The sequence below is a fragment of the Epinephelus lanceolatus genome, chromosome 10 (assembly GCF_041903045.1).
Source record: "Epinephelus lanceolatus isolate andai-2023 chromosome 10, ASM4190304v1, whole genome shotgun sequence".
NCBI lineage: Eukaryota > Metazoa > Chordata > Actinopteri > Perciformes > Serranidae > Epinephelus > Epinephelus lanceolatus.
The window spans coordinates 37,333,523-37,350,794 of record NC_135743.1 but is presented as its reverse complement, the minus strand read 5'-3'; the positions used below and the strand labels follow the sequence as shown (position 1 = coordinate 37,350,794).

Sequence of the window (17,272 nt, the reverse complement as noted above, 5' to 3'; positions counted from 1 at the left end):
CATATATATATATATATATATATATATATATATATATATATATATATGTATATATATATATACATATATATATTAGAGCAGCTTTAAATATATCAAATAAAGAAAGAAAGCTGATTTTAAGTGTTTTATTAAGTGTGTAACATAGGAGTTCAGAAACGACACCGTCCCTGCAGGTGGAAACACAACAAACATCACAGAGTGTTTACATAATTGTATGTTCTGTATCGCACATGATTACATCATTTCCTGGTTCCAAAAACCTGGATATGCTAGGATCCAAGGATTACTCTGATAGAACCTGGATACTGTTAAAATCACGTTTACAGGAATGTAGATAATTAGGTTTATCATGTTCCATGTAAACATCATATCTCCAGTAAGATCAAAACCAGCATATGGCTCCAAACCAGGACACCAGTGTGCATGGTAATGCACAGATGGAATTTAGATCTGTAACACGGGTCCTCAGGTTGGATTAACCTGTCAATAGATCAAGCAGGGATGATGTGTGCTGAGTCCCAGGTGGGCTCAATCACAGATTCATATTCATACACTTGTGTTAACAGAAACATGGAGAGGAAATGGCTTCACAGAGGGCACAGGAGGCTTAGTGGTGAGACTCTGTTCAGCTGGAGGATAGGTTTTTTAACCCCTATGAGCAAGTATCTGCTGTGCTGAATATCCATGAGCATGATCCTGAATCCTAATCAGCGTGATCTGTGTAACAAATTCTGCATTTACCTCAGGTGGCCATTTACAAAGACAAATCTGTAATTTATCATACCTTCAATTTAATATAGGTGTTTAGACTAAACCATAACACCGACCTCTGTGGGAAATGTCTTCCCAGATATATTTTTGAATAGAGATGAGACGTGCCTTTGTAGTTAGCAAATACCTGCCTATTTTTAGTTATTTGAACTGTGCTTGGCCAGATTGTGAAATAGTCCAGCTCGAAAAATATGAGCAGACCGCCCTCTGCTGTTGTAATTTATGTACTGCACAAGTTGGGACGTTATGGGTGGGGTGTGTCAAGTATATTATCTTGGGTTATGAATAGTGCACAGAAAGGCTTGAATGGTTTTATGCATGTTTGTGTATTTCTTTAAATCTTCAAACAGCTATTAATGTTAATTGATCTACATGGAAGCCAGGCTAATGGTATAGTACATTTTACCTTCTTTTGTGATGTAGAGTCAAACTTACATTTGTATGTAACAGGTAAAAGCAAACACTTTTTTTTAAACTTTATTCTTAACAATTCAGTAGTACAGTATCTCGTAAGAAAATAGAAACTTGCATTCTTCCAAATAATGTTAACAGATTAAAAACAAATTCAAAATAGCAAAGCTATATTTACAATAAAAATAAATACATATTTAAATAAAATGAAGAATAAAACAATAAATACATGTGCATACGGACAATGAATATATTCAAGGCGATATGTTTTGAGTCCCCTTTGGCAATGCACACAGTAAACCCATATGGTAGCAGAGTCGAGCCAATAAATAAATAATACAAGAAAATCCTTCCAACTTGGTCAAAACACCATAAATTGTGACATAGTTTGAAATATTTGTATAAATATATTTGTATGGATAAAAAAAATACTTCTTTAGTTAATTTATAAACAACATTAATGAGAATTTCTATTTTTTTTAAAATATATTATTATATGTGAAATTTTACCATTATTATGAAGATACTGATCAAACACTTTAAAAAAAAGTGTGTGACTAAATACAGTGGTTATGTTTCCTGTGTAAGGTTACGTGTGAAGGTCGTCAGTGGCACACCATTATTACAGAGAGTGACAACAAACCACTAGCCAATTTCTTATCTCTGTCCAAGAAGTTGACTTTGCGCTAGGCAGCCTGGGAAATTGATTTCTTGCGCGTCTTGGAGCGTTTCACAGTCGGACAAATGCAAACTTCATTTCCCGTGGCTCTCTGCGCGGTCGGGGTTACATGCTGCTCTCCACGCAGTCCGTGCTGCAGCAGCGATAAATGTGGTCCTTGAACGACTCATAGCCAGGGCACATTCGTATGGCCCTTAGGATAAAGGGGTTTTGGCGTGACCTCAACACGTAAATTCCAACGTAAGTGTATATCCTCTGCTTTAGCATGTTATACTTACGTAGTGACAACTTATTTCCCTGCCTGTGAGGAGTAGCAGTGCAGCTAGCTAACAGCTAACTAGCTAACGTTAACGTCAGGCGTCAGAAGCCAAAGTTGGCAGCAGTTCAGAGTGTGGCCTTAACGAGCCCGCCTGTTTGTCAGTGTCTAAATGAGATGCCTGCTTTAATACGATAAAGCCTGTTTACTTCGCTTCGAGAGTGACCTGGCAACATAGGAACTTAAAGCTGTCTCCTCTTGTCCTCCAGACAAAACTGGCCAATGTCAACTAGCCTAAAATAGACGCTTGTGTAAAGCTGAAATGAATTTAGCTCCGTACTTCCGGTTTGAACCTCTGGGGCCAGGACAAATCCCCATTGTCTTTTCTATCAGTGTTTTTTGAATACTTTTATTGTGAAGATAAATGTGAGGACTTCCTGTCTTAATGTGGTGAATTCACACAGCTCTTGCAGTAGTTTGGCTAGCTGCTAGTTGGTGTATTAGAAGTTTTGTAACGTAACAGTAAACGTTTACCTGTTGTTAAGTATTAGCGTGTGTACGCTAACGTTACCTTTTTAAAAGGTAGTTTGAGTTAACGTTAAGTATTTTTTGGTTGTTTTTTTTTTTTTTTTTTGAGACTTACGCATTTGGACTTTGTGCATAAAACTCTCGTTTGTTTTGCTTCAGGTGCTGCCTTTATGATTGCGCAATCCTAACAGGTATGTTCCAAATCTGTCATAACCTGTGTAATCAGTGAATGAAAGGAGATAAGTTTATTACCAACACAGGGAGGAATTCAGGTCATGGTTGGTTTTCTCTATGAGTTGTTGAAGCTTACCCTTGACTTGTTTATTTAGTAACGTCACTATGTATAATAATAATAAGCGAACTCTACTATATAGTAGTAACACATCTATGTAGCAAGTGTTTTTCTAAATAGATAACCACAACAACATGGACAACATGTTATAAAACCAAGAGCAACAGCATAGGAACAAAAGTCAAATAATAAAACACAACTATTAATAACTTTAGATGAATGAACCTTTTGATGATTTTTCAGCAGATCTGTGAACATTGATTTGGGGAGGAGTTTCTCTGATATTTTTAGAAACTTTTTAATAGGAATAACTCTGTATAGTGTTTTTCTGACACGGCCATTGTTTTATCAGCTCTTTGGTTGATTTAACCACATTCTGCGATCATGCAAGATGAGGCTGTTAAGCAGGGAGAGAAGGCTCTGTGAATATAACGTGTTCAGGGCTTCACCAAGCCATTATATCTTTACAGTGATAATAGTCTGACCTTTAAAGTAACAACTTCATTTAGTTTTCTTTGGGAAAATAAATCAAATATGCCTACTTTATATTTTAGAAAAAGTTTTATTATACACCTTGAAATCAAGAAGACCCTGCGACCCCCTGTGAAACTTTGGCAACCCCACCCCCCATCCCCAGGTTGGGAACCAGTGATTCAGAGAAACAGAACAGACTGATGATATTCCTTATGTGTTTTAAAGGGTGATTAAGAGTATTTGAGATACATTTTGTAGCAAAAAGCAAAGTGGATCAACTGCAATGTATCCAGGTTATGTATGAAAGATCACAAGGAGAGACTGAAGAACAGGTAAAAAAAAAAATAAAAATCAAAGAGGGATAATAGAGCCAAAAATGATAAGTCAATTAATCGATTTGTGTACTGACAAAAGTAATTTGCAATTATTTAAATAATGTTTCAAGCAAAAATATATGGGTTCTACTAACTTCTCAAATGATATTTTTTTCCAGGGGGTTTTTGGTTTGTTTTGTTTTTTTTGGTCTCTTGGTCTTTCATAATAAAAACCTACATATTTCAAGGTTTTGGAGGCTTTATGAGCCAGCAAACAGACCAAAGATGTTACCTTGAACTCACAGAAGTTGTAATAGACATTTTATCTTCTCACATCTGACTTTACAGACTAAATGAGTAGTCAGTTAATTAATGAAATGGGGTCAATTATTTGACAATGACAGAGATGTTAGTTGCCAAACTAAACAAGAATGTAATCATTACAATATATTGCTGATGTTATACTTCGCTTTTTTTTTGTGTTATCCCACAGTCTGTGGTTAAACGTCACAGCAGTAAAGAGGCGGAGGGGAGGAGGATGATAATGCAGCGCATCTTGACTCATGGCACACTGCGGCGGGTGGCAGCAGCACGTCAGTTACTGGTGGGTGTCTCGATCTCTGAGCCACCGGTAGCATTTTGTTGCTGTACCCTCCGCCTGTCACCGCCAGCACCCACAGGCCGGCTCTGGCTTTCAACCTCAGCGTCCAGCAAGGCAGCACATCAGCCAAAACACCAGCCGCCACAAGATGAGCCACAGTCCAGCTCCACACCTCAAACACAGGAGGTCAAGAAAGGGGAAGCTAGGCCTGATATTGGAGAGGTGGACCCCCTGCAGGACAAGTCCATCGGTCTGGTCCAGAGGTTTAAGAGGACGTTCAAACAGTATGGGAAGGTTTTGATCCCTGTACATCTCGTGACGTCCTCTTTGTGGTTTGGAACCTTCTATTATGCTGCTATGAAGTGAGTCTTACAGTTTTCTGAAATCATGGCTTTGCATTATAGATCAGATGACATTTGTTCCTAAAATGCTATGTCTTTTTGAAGAATGACCAACTGTATTTAACCTTCAATACATTCCTAGCTTTGGTATACGAGTCACTAACACATCAGTGCTGGTGTTAGTATTGGTATTTCTTACCAGATCTATAACAATTGGCATTTCATGGATTGAGAATGGTTCGACACAGCTTCTACTGTTTTAAATCAGCCCTGAACCATGTAAGACATAGGCCCCCTTTACACCTGGCATCAAGATGAGTTTTTTGCAATCAGATAGTGCTTGACCACATACATTTATACCTGGTAGTAATATGCATCTCTGGTGTCCACATCCAGACCGGTTTTCTATTTGATCACACTCCGTCCTGCTGACATCACATCCTCCACTTTGTTTTCTGCAAGCATTTCCAGCAGCAGACTACAATAACACAACAAGATGTTAGCCGCCCGTAAAGTCGCGTTATTGTATAGACACTTTTGTCTGGCCAAATGGAGAGCGGACACTTCGTCTCACCGTGATTCCATCTTGGCTATCATCCGTGTTTTCTTTTTCTTGGCCATCGCTACCTGGTGAGGGTTGTTGTTGTTGTTGTTATTATCTTCTTCTTCCTTCTTCCTGTGTCCAGCTGGTGCACTTTGCTCACATATTTTTGCCGATGGAGTTGTTGCATGTGGATTGGAGATGCATTTGCATTCACTCTTGTGTTTGATGCGGTCACAATGCGTCCCTGACCACCTTCAGAAGTGGTTTGGCATATCAGATAACAATTCATCCTCAGTGCGTTTTGAGTGTATTTACACCTGTACTTTCATGTGGTCAAGAGCAATCCGATTGCAATCCCATCACAAAAAACGCATGTTAATGCAAGGTGTAAAAGGGGTAATACAGTCAACCAGTTGGGACTTATCTACATCATGACATTTATAAAATAATATGTAAGTTTAAGCGTAACTCCACCCAGTCGGTGGCAGCTAACTACAAGCTTTCCTCTCTGTTTGTCTTCCCCTCAGAGGTGTGAATGTAGTGCCCTTCCTGGAGATGATTGGTCTACCAGAGTCACTAGTTGGCCTGTTGAGAGATTCCTCGAGTGGCTACGCTCTGACTGCATACGCCATGTACAAGGTAATTCTATCCAGGGTCCTCTGTGTTCTTTTATGCCTCTAAGCCTGTGACAGCTGTGGCCGGAGGCATTATTTTTTTGGGTTGTCTGTCCATCTTATTCTTGTGAACGTGATGTCTCAAGAACACCTTAAGGGAATTTCTTCAAATTTGGCCCAGTTACCCACTTGGACTTAAGGATGAAGTGATAAGATTTTGGTGGCCAAAGGTCAGTGTGAGCTTGCGTCTGTCTCATTCACGTGAATGCAATATTCTCGGAAGGCCTTGAGGAAGATTTTCCCAATCTGGCACAAACGTCCACTTGGACTGTGAAGCATCCATGTTTTCACAGACATGGATGGAAACTGTAAGTGCAACTTTACTGGTTTGCAAGGCAGTAATTCTATGTCTTTTCTTTTCTTACAGATTGCAACCCCTGCTAGATATACGGTGACTCTGGGTGGCACGTCACTATCTGTTCAGTACCTCCGCAAGCACGGCTACTTATCCACACCACCGCCGGTTACAGAATACATCCAGGACAAAATGGAGGAGACAAAGGAGAAACTGACAGAAAAGATGGAGGAGACGAAAGAGAGATTTTCAGAGAAAATGGAGGAAACAAAAGAACGTATCTCTGGGAAAATGGAGGAGACTAAGGACAAGCTTTCTGAGAAACTGCAGGAAACCAAAGAAAGAGTCTCAGAGGGAAAAGCATTTTTTAGAAAGAAAAATGAATAACCAATCCTGTTTACAGATGCTGTCTCTGAATCTATGATCCTATTTTGATCTCAACAAGTAATCAGTGAGTTTGGGGCAAGTAATAGACGGCACTTATGAGACTTTTCAAACAGAAGAGAGAGACTTTGTACTATCCTTGTCCTAAAATTTCACCTCGCACATCTCAGTTATCAGCTGTTGTCTATTTAAGTGTCAAATTCTGTCTCTAATTGTCCAAACTCTGCCACGATGCACTGTAAGTGTAGACTAGACAGCAGCTTAGCAGACTCCTGGCAATGCTACATTCTGGCTCAGTCATCTCAGACTGGATTTACAAAGGCTCAAATAATCTTGACTGTAAAAAAAAGAAGAAACTGTCTTCTTATTTCTCTTCATATTAATACACAAAAATAAGTAAGGTTTTGAAAGGGTTAAAAACAATCTGTCAGATGGACACACAGCATCTATTACAGACTGTATGGGAGAGAGCAGAGCTGATCCCTCTGGTCTTTAAAATAAAACTTGAAGCTCATGGTTACCTGTGTGTACTAGTCCATTAAAGCCTTTCTGGATCGCTGGGTATCACCTTGTGTCTTTTCTAATGTAAGGAGAAAGAAATTAAGTTTTCTAATGTATTTTTGTCCCATAGCCTGAGTTAATATATTACATTCCTTTGGTCACTGTACCACTTCATGTGTTGACTGAAAGTTGTGTGTGAAAACAAGTCAAATCATTGTTTGAAAGCTGCTCTTGGAGCACAAAAAGCCACAGTACGTGTCAGGTAACGGGATGAGATTAGTCATACATGTAAATGTGTACAGCAGCAGTAAGCACACTGTGGAATACATGGGACTTAAGTGTTGACAGTGTGCCAGATGAAATGTCTTGGGTGTTTGTGTATTACATACACAAGTGTTCTGTCAGTAATTCAAACAGATGTCTGATTAAAATTGCAACTGAATAACGTGAAATGCTAATAATCAGAGTTTGTAGGATACATTTATAGGCTGTGTGAGTCAAACTTGAAGTCAGACTGTAACTTTTGAAAGAGAACATGAACAGAATGCTCCACTTCAACAAAAGTAAATTCTTCACCAATAATCTTGTTAAATTGTATACACAGATACCCCTTTGTGCAAACCGTGACCACATCAATGGGCTTGTCATATTCTGAAGGTTGTAAAGAGAAGAGTCTTGCATGTAGTGGTGTTCTTCTTATCACGCGTTGGTCCATTTTTTGCTTTGACAGAACAGAAGCTTGCAGGTAATCAGTGGGATCTGCCATCTTGTTACTATTGTTTCCTTCTGTTGGGCATTGTGTGATGCCCTCCACTGATGATACGTCCTTGATTAAAATGGTTCCACTCAGAACTGGTGAAATGGGCTGTTGTGCTACAGTACCAGGACTAATTTGATGGAAAAGGAGTATCAGAGGTTTTTCTGTTACTGCTGGACTTAGTCTGATATAGAGAAAATAAAGAAGACATCACACTGTGTTCTGTTTTTTGGATAGTATTGTGCAGTTAGCCTACCTGCGCCTGCTACAGTGGTCAAGCAACAGTATTCGGACAAACTAATTACGATAAACAGTATAGATTCATATGACCGGTACATGGAAACTAGTATTTGGACTAGGGGCATACACTTAGGTAACAGAGCCAACAAGGTACATACCTCACCAGATGCCCCACCCGTCCCACACGGCAGTATCTCCCTTCATATTCTCTCTTACCAGAAGCATATGGTGGCAAATATTAGCTAATTTTATTACATTTAATGTAGCTATTGTTATTTCAGCATTAACTCAGTCAGTTCACTGAGTTTTTGTGCTACTGAATTAAATTAAATATAAGTTTTGACAGTTACAGTTACACCCTAATCAGTTGACTGCCAGTCAATTGATTATGTTAAGCAAGTTATATTGGCATATAGACACACTTAGAAGCAATCGCTCTGTGCATCACCAGTAACTAACTGAAAAATGATGAAGACTACTTCTTCTTTTTGGGGTTTTAACAGCTGTTTGCAACTAGCGCATTAGAGGCATTACCACCATGTGAGTAAGACTTCCAGGTTTCACATTTCTGTGTTTCACATCTCTGCAGTTCCTTCAGCTGTACAAGCATCAATATTTTAGCACCTTAAAGCGCAAGGTTTTGGTTTTACAACTCGCTGATGTGCGATTTTGGTTCACTTTGCTCATACTAATGAACTCAGAGAAACCGGACTCGGAAGTTCCTCTCAGCTCTGCAAAGCTTTTGAGTATCTTTCCGCTCATTGTTTTGGTTTTACGTCCCATAGATTCACTTTTACTTCACATTCACCACTGTCATAAATGTTATTCCCAGCAGCAGCCAGCAGGCTTTTTCAGCAACATTTCTGATAAATCTATTTACCCAGCAGCACACAACGCACAAAGTTTGCAGTTAGCGAGTGATCATAGTGGAGCATTTAGCAGCTAAAGAGACATGTTTTTCCCAGGAGTTGGTGGAGAACAGAGCTAAGAGGAGAGTGAATATTGGACTTACATTCAATAGGTGGCAAGAAAACACATCTTTAAATGAATGTTTATGTTTCCTCATGTCTGCTGGATGTGTAGAGGCAACTGTTTCTAACATGTTGGCTCTATGAACATTACAAAGCCATAATACAGTATGTAAAATGTGTGTTTATTTTTAGTTTGTTGGGGTGTTCTGCCCCAAGTGGCAAAAAAATCTAACTGCAGCTTGAAAGTATAAAAAGTTAAAGTGCTCATACATTAATATAGTCCCTGTAAATAGTGATGAAATAACGAATATAATTGGATTTTTTTTCTTATGCATAAATTTCACATTTTTGCCTTGACCACTTAGGTTCTCCTACACACTTGGCAAATGGGAGAAGTTTCAGTTCTGCAAACTCATGCTTGATAGCACTGAATCCTACACACTGGATCTGTAATCTTAGAATAACACTTATTTGTTGCAGCTCATCAAGGTGTAGCTAATTATAACTATTTCATATGTTACGGGGTAGTTTAAGTTATAACAATGCGTTATGCTGTAAATGTTGTGCTAAAAATCATATTTTGCAAACAATAGCTGTGAAATGAATTTAGTCATGGAGGGACTACATGATGGGCCCCTGGGCATAGATCCCTCAAAGGCCCTCCCACCAAGTGACTCAGTCAGGTGACCTCACATCTGTGGGGTTTAATGATGTCTTACGGCAGAGTCAGACAGCCAAGCATGGTGTCAGTAGCCTAAACTGAATGTAGTACAGCATAAAAGATACACAATTACAGCACAAGTAAGCTGCATACTATAAAACGTCAATTCATAACCCAGGCTATTATTTGCTTAAGTCACTGAAATCAACAGGCCTGTATTTGGGAAAGGCGTCTATATGGGACAGGTCTTTAATTGCTTTCACACAAAACTGTTGTTCAGCAAAGATGAGGGAAATACAAGGAAATTGTTTATTTAAACCAGTATGAATATTACTTGTTTAAAAATTAGGCTTCAGATAATATATCAATTATGAATTGTTCATTTGATCTACATCAGAGAGAGAAACTGACAGCACCTGGCATACTGAAAAAACTCCACGTTATTATGTTAAAACAATACTCACAACTTGGATTAATTTTTAGGAAAAACCCTTTTGATTATTTTGATCTGAGGACCCATACAGACTAAAGGAATAGGAATAATTTACAGGGTAATCGAGAAATGGACACATAATTCGAGGTATTCATCAACCCGGTTTAAACATCTAAGAACTTCTATTAAAAAAATGAACTGCTTGGCAACCAGACCAGGTGTCTAACTGACACAGGCGCTTATGTGTCAAAATGTGCAGTCACACTGGGCAAGTAAAAGGGACTGGGCATTTAATTGAAGTTATACAGTACTGTAAGCAGATGTGGGACTAAGTCATTGTTCTACAAATTACAACAAAGTCTCAAGTCTTTGCACTCAAGTCCCAAGTCAAGATAGGCAACTCCTAAGTCAAGTCCCTTTGAGTTTCAAGTCCTAAACAAGTCATAATATGCTCTTCACCAAATGTAGTGCCATTTAACAACTGAGTAATAATATTTCAATCAGAAGAGACTCTTTTTTATAGTAATAAAATATATTTTTTAACATGCGCTCATAAGAATGAAAAATGTGGAAAGTCTTTGGCATTAGACCCCATTTAAATGGTATGGTATAGGGAGAGTGATGATCCATAGTCGAATAGGGAACCCCTCAGGGGTCTAGATACTGTTGGTGGTAGAGGTGGTGAAGATGAGTTGGGAAGGGGATGTGGAGAAGATTCAAGCAAAGAGGATCTGGGGAATGAAGTGTCGACAAGCTGGGAGTGAATAGCATTAATGTTAGTTGATTCTCTACTTTTATATCACCGTGCAATTTATTGGTCAGTCTTATCAAACACTTTACATTCAGTTGGAGTTTAAAAAACACACCTGCTCTTTATGCTTTTCAGTCACAGTGCTGGTTATTTGTTTCACTGAGATAAAAGCACACGTACGGACTGGGTGGCACAAGAGGCAGTAAAGTGTTGTGGTGACTCAGTAGGTCAAAGAATGCACCACTTACTGAAGAGTCAGTGTGGCACTTAGTTTTCTCAGCTGTCGGTGTCCAGAAATGCTAAACAGATCTAAACATCATGCTGCCACACCCTGGACATGCTCCAGCCTGCCTACTTCATTATGAATCTTATCTATATGTAAATCTGATCATATTGCTCAGTGCTGATGGGAAGTGTGTGAGTTACAATGACCTCTGCTGTCCAAACTAATGAACAACTGTTTATGCAGTCCACGACCCCTCACACAAACACCTGTCTGTTCTCCCACAGGGAGTAAGACACAGAGGACAGAGCGGCGCTGCGATTCCTGAAATCATTTTAGTGTAAAGACAATCTGTGATCCTCAGGTGTGAGTCAGTGGCTAAACATGACTCAAGTGTCAAGATGTCTCCGGGAAGCCTGAGGTGAAGCACAGGTTAGGAGAAAAAACTGTCCAAACTGTCTAAAGTCTGTGATTTTCTCTACTTTACATTCTTTCTTACAAAAGGTCACTGGAGTCATCTGTGATGTAGCTGACAGACTGTGTGTACATGTGTACATTAGAAAGTTGCTGAGGTCACATTTGTTGGAATACTTTGGCCATAGAGCTTTATTTAGTCTTTGAGAGGGACAAGTTAAATGTTATAAATCTTAAGTTTTATTTTAGATCCTCCATTATTTAAATGACAACATCAAACAGATTAAAAACAAAAAATATATTTTCTCACTCTAGAGGATCCATGATACGATATCATCACAATACTTAGGTCATGATATATTATTGCAATCTTGTGAAATGCTGAGTATTGCAATTTATTAACTTTTTTTCCAACTGCAAATTATTTCCCGAAAGGAAAACTTTGTCAATATCAGTTTTACCTCATAAGATAAAGTTTTGGTTTGTTCATCTCACTTCAATCACTTTTATTGCAGCAAAATGTGACACAAAGCAGACAGACTGACCAACACCAACATAAAACCTGTCAGAAATGCTGCATACACCTGACAACCTGAACTGTTGGCAGATTAAACGCCCTCTGCTAGGCCAGATTAAGTGCATGAGTGAAACACTTCACATGCATGTATCCTGCTAATTGATTGGCAACACCCATGTTAGAAGTGTTGTCTTTAACAACAGCAAGGTTTTTGTCCATAATCCTCCAACCTTGTGCTGCATTTTGCAGGAGGTCTGCAATGTTTGCTGCAGTGTGACTTACATGTACTGCTCTAGTTTGGAGAATGTGAGTGGATTTAATGTTAGCTTAGCCATCAGTGGCTAACACTCTCTGGATGGTGGAGTGGGAGTTCGTAGTATTCCCAAAGTATTTTATGCAAATCACATGTGTCATATCCAAGTCCTTTTGTGTTAAAAAATTCAAAATAAGTCCAGACATTTAATCTAAACACAGATGGAACATTTCTGATTTCTTTCTCTGTGCCTCCATCTTTGTTTTGATGAACTTCCTGCCAAATGCTGCTGAATGAGACCTCTGCTGACCTCACCAGGAAAAAAAAAACATCAGCACCATCTAGTGGACTGAAAATGCAATTGATTTTATTATTCTAGTGCCAAAAGTTGTATTAAAATGTGAATTTGCAAAAATTAATAATGTATGTAATAAAATATTGATACTTGGCATCTGTGTATCAATACAATATCGCCCCGCAAAATATCACAATATTATGCTGCATCGATTTTTTCCCCTAACCCTGTTCACTTATAGGCATAAGTCTCAGACACTGATATCTCAAAACCAAGCCAGATAACATGAAATGATCATCAAATGATCTGAATTTCCACAAAGAGGTAAGTCAGATATGATGTTGTTTTACATTTTGGGTGAACTGACCCTTTAGGTTTAAAGGGTTACCGTAGCAATATGCACTTCCAGAAAGCTGTTAGACAGATCTGTGCAAACTGATCCATCACAGGCTGCAGTACGTTTGGCTTGGCCCACATCCCACTTGTAATGTAGTTTCAAGGTCGGGAGAGAGACTGGGACCCAGATAAATAAAATGCAGATAGTAAAGATATATATAAGGTTCCAGTTATTACATTGAAACGTTAGCCAGTAATCAGACAGTAGCAGGCAAAGGAAACTTTGATTTCTTCTTTTCACTGCTTGTAAGTGTTAATAAAAAAAGGAGTACAGAACCTTGTACCTTGCAGCCACTACAGACAACAATACCCACCCTGTGGAAAACTTCCACCATAATACCAATACCCAAAATACCCCGACCTACAGAATTCAACCACTACCGCCCCGTTGCCTTAACATCCATAATAATGAAGTGCCTAGAGAGACTCCTGCTGAACATCATCCTGCCGATTGTCACTCCACATCTGGACCCCTTTCAGTTTGCCTATAAGGCCAAAAGGGGCACAGAGGATGCTGTAGCCTACCTGCTGCACCTCCTCCTTCAGTACCTGGACTCACCAGGTAACTTTGTGAGAATTCTCTTTGTGGACTTCAGTTCCGCCTTCAATACGATCCAGAAACATCCGTTGATCCGGAAACTGCTCCATCTCAACATTCCCCTCCGTCTGATCCATCTCATCCACAACTTCCTCACTGACAGACTGCAAGCAGTGAGGATGGGCTCAGCCACGTCCCCTGTACTCACGATCAACACTGGAGCTCCACAGGGATGTATGCTGAGCTCTTTCCTGTATACTCTCTACACCATTGACTGCATAAGCCCATCACCTACCACAACCTATCTGAAATATTCAGACGACACGGCCATTCTTGCACTTCTCTCTGACAATCTCTCTGCTCTGGATTATCACAACACAGTCACACACTTCACTCAGTGGTGTATGGACAACCATCTTCACATCAACGTCAGTAAAACCAAAGAAATAATGATCATCCCCCCCTCACCTCAGCATCCCATCATCATTGACAATCAGACAGATGAAACAGTGGACAGTTTTAAATACCTGGGCGTAACTCTGGACAAAAAACTCTATTTTGATCAGTGCTGGAGGGTTAGCCCTGGCCCAATTGGAGCAGCTACAACCACCAACCTAAGGTTTGTCTCCAAGATGCTGCCCCCCTCTCCTCCGGTTGAAACGGTCCACAGCTGCGGGAAGCAAGGTGGAGGGACAGTGGGATGGCTGGCAGCTAATTCTTGTCTTATTCGTGGTTTGACAGACAGAGAGCGCAGGGCGATGAGGAGCTGAGTGATTGTCCTACTTGTGACTCTACAATAAAGACAGCTTCAGGAGGAGGGTGTATTTTCAAATTCTGCTGTTTCTTTCCTCCTTTCACAGATTTCTGCCTACCCCAGCTTCAAACAGACCAGACCTATCACAATAATATACATGCCCACAGCCTAAAATGTTGCTCTGACGGGAACAGCTACTCTGAATACCACATCTCATGCTCACTTCACAGTAAAACATTCTGGAGATAATGTTGCATTCAAATACACTTTCATACGGTGTTTATTAGATACAAATGATGGGAAATGGTAATGCATGAATAACAAGTGACAATTACTTTACTATTAGCCTTTTATTTAGTTCAGGAACCTAAATATACAGTAGCAGCAACAATTACACTATGGTATCTTAGAGCTTCCCCTAAATTCCTCAGATGAGGCAGTTAACAGAGTTGGTGAAGTACGTAATAGTCTATGTGATATAGTGCTTTATATACAATCCCTTCTTTATCAGGTGAAATACTAAGAGCAGCGTTTAAATCTGTAAGGTCTGATTTTAAAGTAAGCTTTATTTCCTTTATGTTGGTATTTCCCTCAAACCAGTGTCCAAACAGGAGTTACCATTTAGGGTCTGCTTCCTGTTAAAATCTGGAAGTGAAATACTAGAAAGCAGTTTCCTCCTCCTCCTCTGTTTTCTGTCTGATGCTAACAGTCTGGGAGAGGTTCAGAATCTGAAGCTGCGTCATGTCTCATCTCTGAGCAGACTGCAGCTGATGTATGCATGATTTCCTCTGCATTGCATTCACCAGTCTGCCAGCTCTCAAGATGTGTGTGTGTGTGTGTGTGTAGTCTGAAGAAAGTGAGTCAAGAGGAACAGTTTCGGGATGGTTTTGCTCCTTGCAGCATTTTGCAGCAGGAGGTTCACAGAGAGGACAGAAGGCGGGGGCCCGGGGCACACCCTTCCTCTGCACTTGTGAGTGAGGCTAAGTGCTTTGAACATTAGCTTTGTTTCACTCCTGCGAATGTTATGACAAGTTGCTAGATGGGGTCTGTCTATAAATAAACTGGTCTTACAGAAACTTATGTTTAATACATTTCATTATTTTACGTGGCTGAGTGAGTCATTTGCTCCTGGCTCAGGAGGATCTTTGCCAACAACTCCTTCACAAAAAAACATCAATGGAGGAAGAGGAAGATATTTAATTTGGCCTGGATCTGACCTGTACTGCTTTAACAGAGGGAAAGATCTGATGGGAGGTTAAAACCTCAGCTGAAGCTTCACAGAGACTATACTTCCTCTAGCACATGAAAGAAGGGAAACACCAAAGACGGTGGATAAACCAAGACAGTCCACTGTGAGTCAGTGTCCTGTATCAGTGTCACATGGGGTTCGCGACCACCACTCCCCTTTAGGAGACTAACAGCAAGTCTTGAGTCCATTGACTTCAGTGGGAGAAATGAACGTGATTACAGATTATGGCCGATTCTTTCGCCCCATAGTCACAGAAGCAAATATTGGACCCATTTATCACAAGCCACATATCTTCAGAACATTCCAACACCAAAATGGCAAATTTCAGACGGACAAATCAGGAGAAAATTTACTTCGTTCAAGACCCGTCTCTGTCTCAACAACACACTCTCGCGAGATCTGGCAACAGATAGCTCCTCTCTGGTGCTGAAATCAGTGCAGTTTCACTCTTTCACTGCAGAGCTGCTGACGTTTTCCAAAACTAAAAATAAACGGTCTGTGAAAAAAATATTTTTGCCAGCGGATGTCTTAGTTACAACATGATTAAATATTTTTTTCACGTACCGTTTATTGAGTTACTGAGTTATTACAGACACGCTAATGGCTAACAGCTAACAGCTAACGGTTAGCCCAGCTAATCTATGACACTGTATTTTTGCAAAGCCATCTCTTTTTGATGTTAGCTTCTCCAGCACTGTTGGCTGTGGCACAGATGTAGCTGCTAAATGAACACACAGCACAAGTGGTCACTTTCAATTTTTTTCCGTCACAGCAGTCAGTGAACTCTTTAAATTGCCTGATAGTCTGATCTGATTAAAGGTGCACTCCACAGAGTCTTCACATAAAACTCCGTTTACTTGAGAACAGCTGTATGATGTCACAGTAGCTTGGAGTGAGGAGGAGTTTCATCAGCTCAGAGAAAATAACCTCTAAGTTCACACAGAAAGGCAGCTTTTTATAAATGTTTTTGCAGAAGCGCTGAACTTCTCGAGTTGAAAAGAACATCAACTCAGAGTTAAGAAGCGCCCCACGTCATCTCCATTTTTGAGAGGTGGGCCTTCTGTAGTGGTCATGACAACAAGTTTACAGTTGGTAAACAATAGAGGAGAAACTGGTGGAGCTCAGTTGCTCGGCAGAACCAATGGATTCCCTGTAATTAGTATTCATTTTTGTTTTGTTCTGTTATGTCCGAAGATAGACAGCAAGTTGTCAAACTGCCCGGAGTCATTCTAAAATATGCCTGGAAATGGCCATCACTGAGGCGAATCCATTTCCCTGTGCCCCACAAACTGGTTGCTGACAGTCTCCTACCCTCAAGCAGAGCTACAGCAAGTACCCTTTGCCTGAAAATTTTAGATGCTAGCTACGAATTACTGTGAAATAATAAAGAAAATAATACAATAGATTGATTACACAGGAAGGTTAGGGTAAGGAGGAGATGGGGTGGTTGCCTGGCAATAATAAAAAGGCACAGCAAGTGTGTTTTTTTTACTAGTGGCATTCAATTAAAAAAAAAACAAAGCCTCACATTTTGCAACCTGCGAAGTGCTTTCTGTGTGAATCGGCGTCTAATGATGTCATCACGCTCATCTCAGCTCAGCTCTCAAATTAAGGAATCTGTCTGTCCTTTGCATATCTCAAGAATCATTCATCAGATCAATGTATCCTCATACGACAGTTTGTATGATATCTAACAAATTAGCACCCTTACTAGTTAAGTTTAAGAAAAGAATCATGATTGGGCGTCATCAGGTT

The 17,272-nt window shown here is 39.8% G+C and overlaps 1 protein-coding gene across 1 annotated transcript; it reads left to right on the top strand.

Moving 5' to 3' along the window:
- Positions 1 to 1,963: 1,963 nt before the first annotated feature.
- LOC117265284 (uncharacterized protein C18orf19 homolog B-like) lies at positions 1,964 to 7,127 on the top strand. Its single transcript, XM_033639695.2, has 5 exons — positions 1,964 to 2,101; positions 2,805 to 2,836; positions 4,219 to 4,688; positions 5,739 to 5,850; positions 6,253 to 7,127. Exons 3-5 carry the CDS (start codon positions 4,264 to 4,266, stop codon positions 6,565 to 6,567), a joined length of 852 nt encoding a protein of 283 aa, XP_033495586.1. The 5' UTR covers positions 1,964 to 2,101; positions 2,805 to 2,836; positions 4,219 to 4,263; the 3' UTR covers positions 6,568 to 7,127.
- The last annotated feature ends 10,145 nt before the right edge of the window (positions 7,128 to 17,272 follow it).

What these genes read in the sequence shown, in the direction of transcription:
- LOC117265284 (XM_033639695.2), top strand. Translation starts at nt 4,264, where the DNA reads ATGATAATGCAGCGCATCTTGACTCATGGCACACTGCGGCGGGTGGCA. An exon ending in TTCTATTATGCTGCTATGAA is followed by an intron (nt 4,689 to 5,738) that starts GTGAGTCTTACA and finishes TCTTCCCCTCAG; the next exon opens with AGGTGTGAATGTAGTGCCCT. An exon ending in CTGCATACGCCATGTACAAG is followed by an intron (nt 5,851 to 6,252) that starts GTAATTCTATCC and finishes CTTTTCTTACAG; the next exon opens with ATTGCAACCCCTGCTAGATA.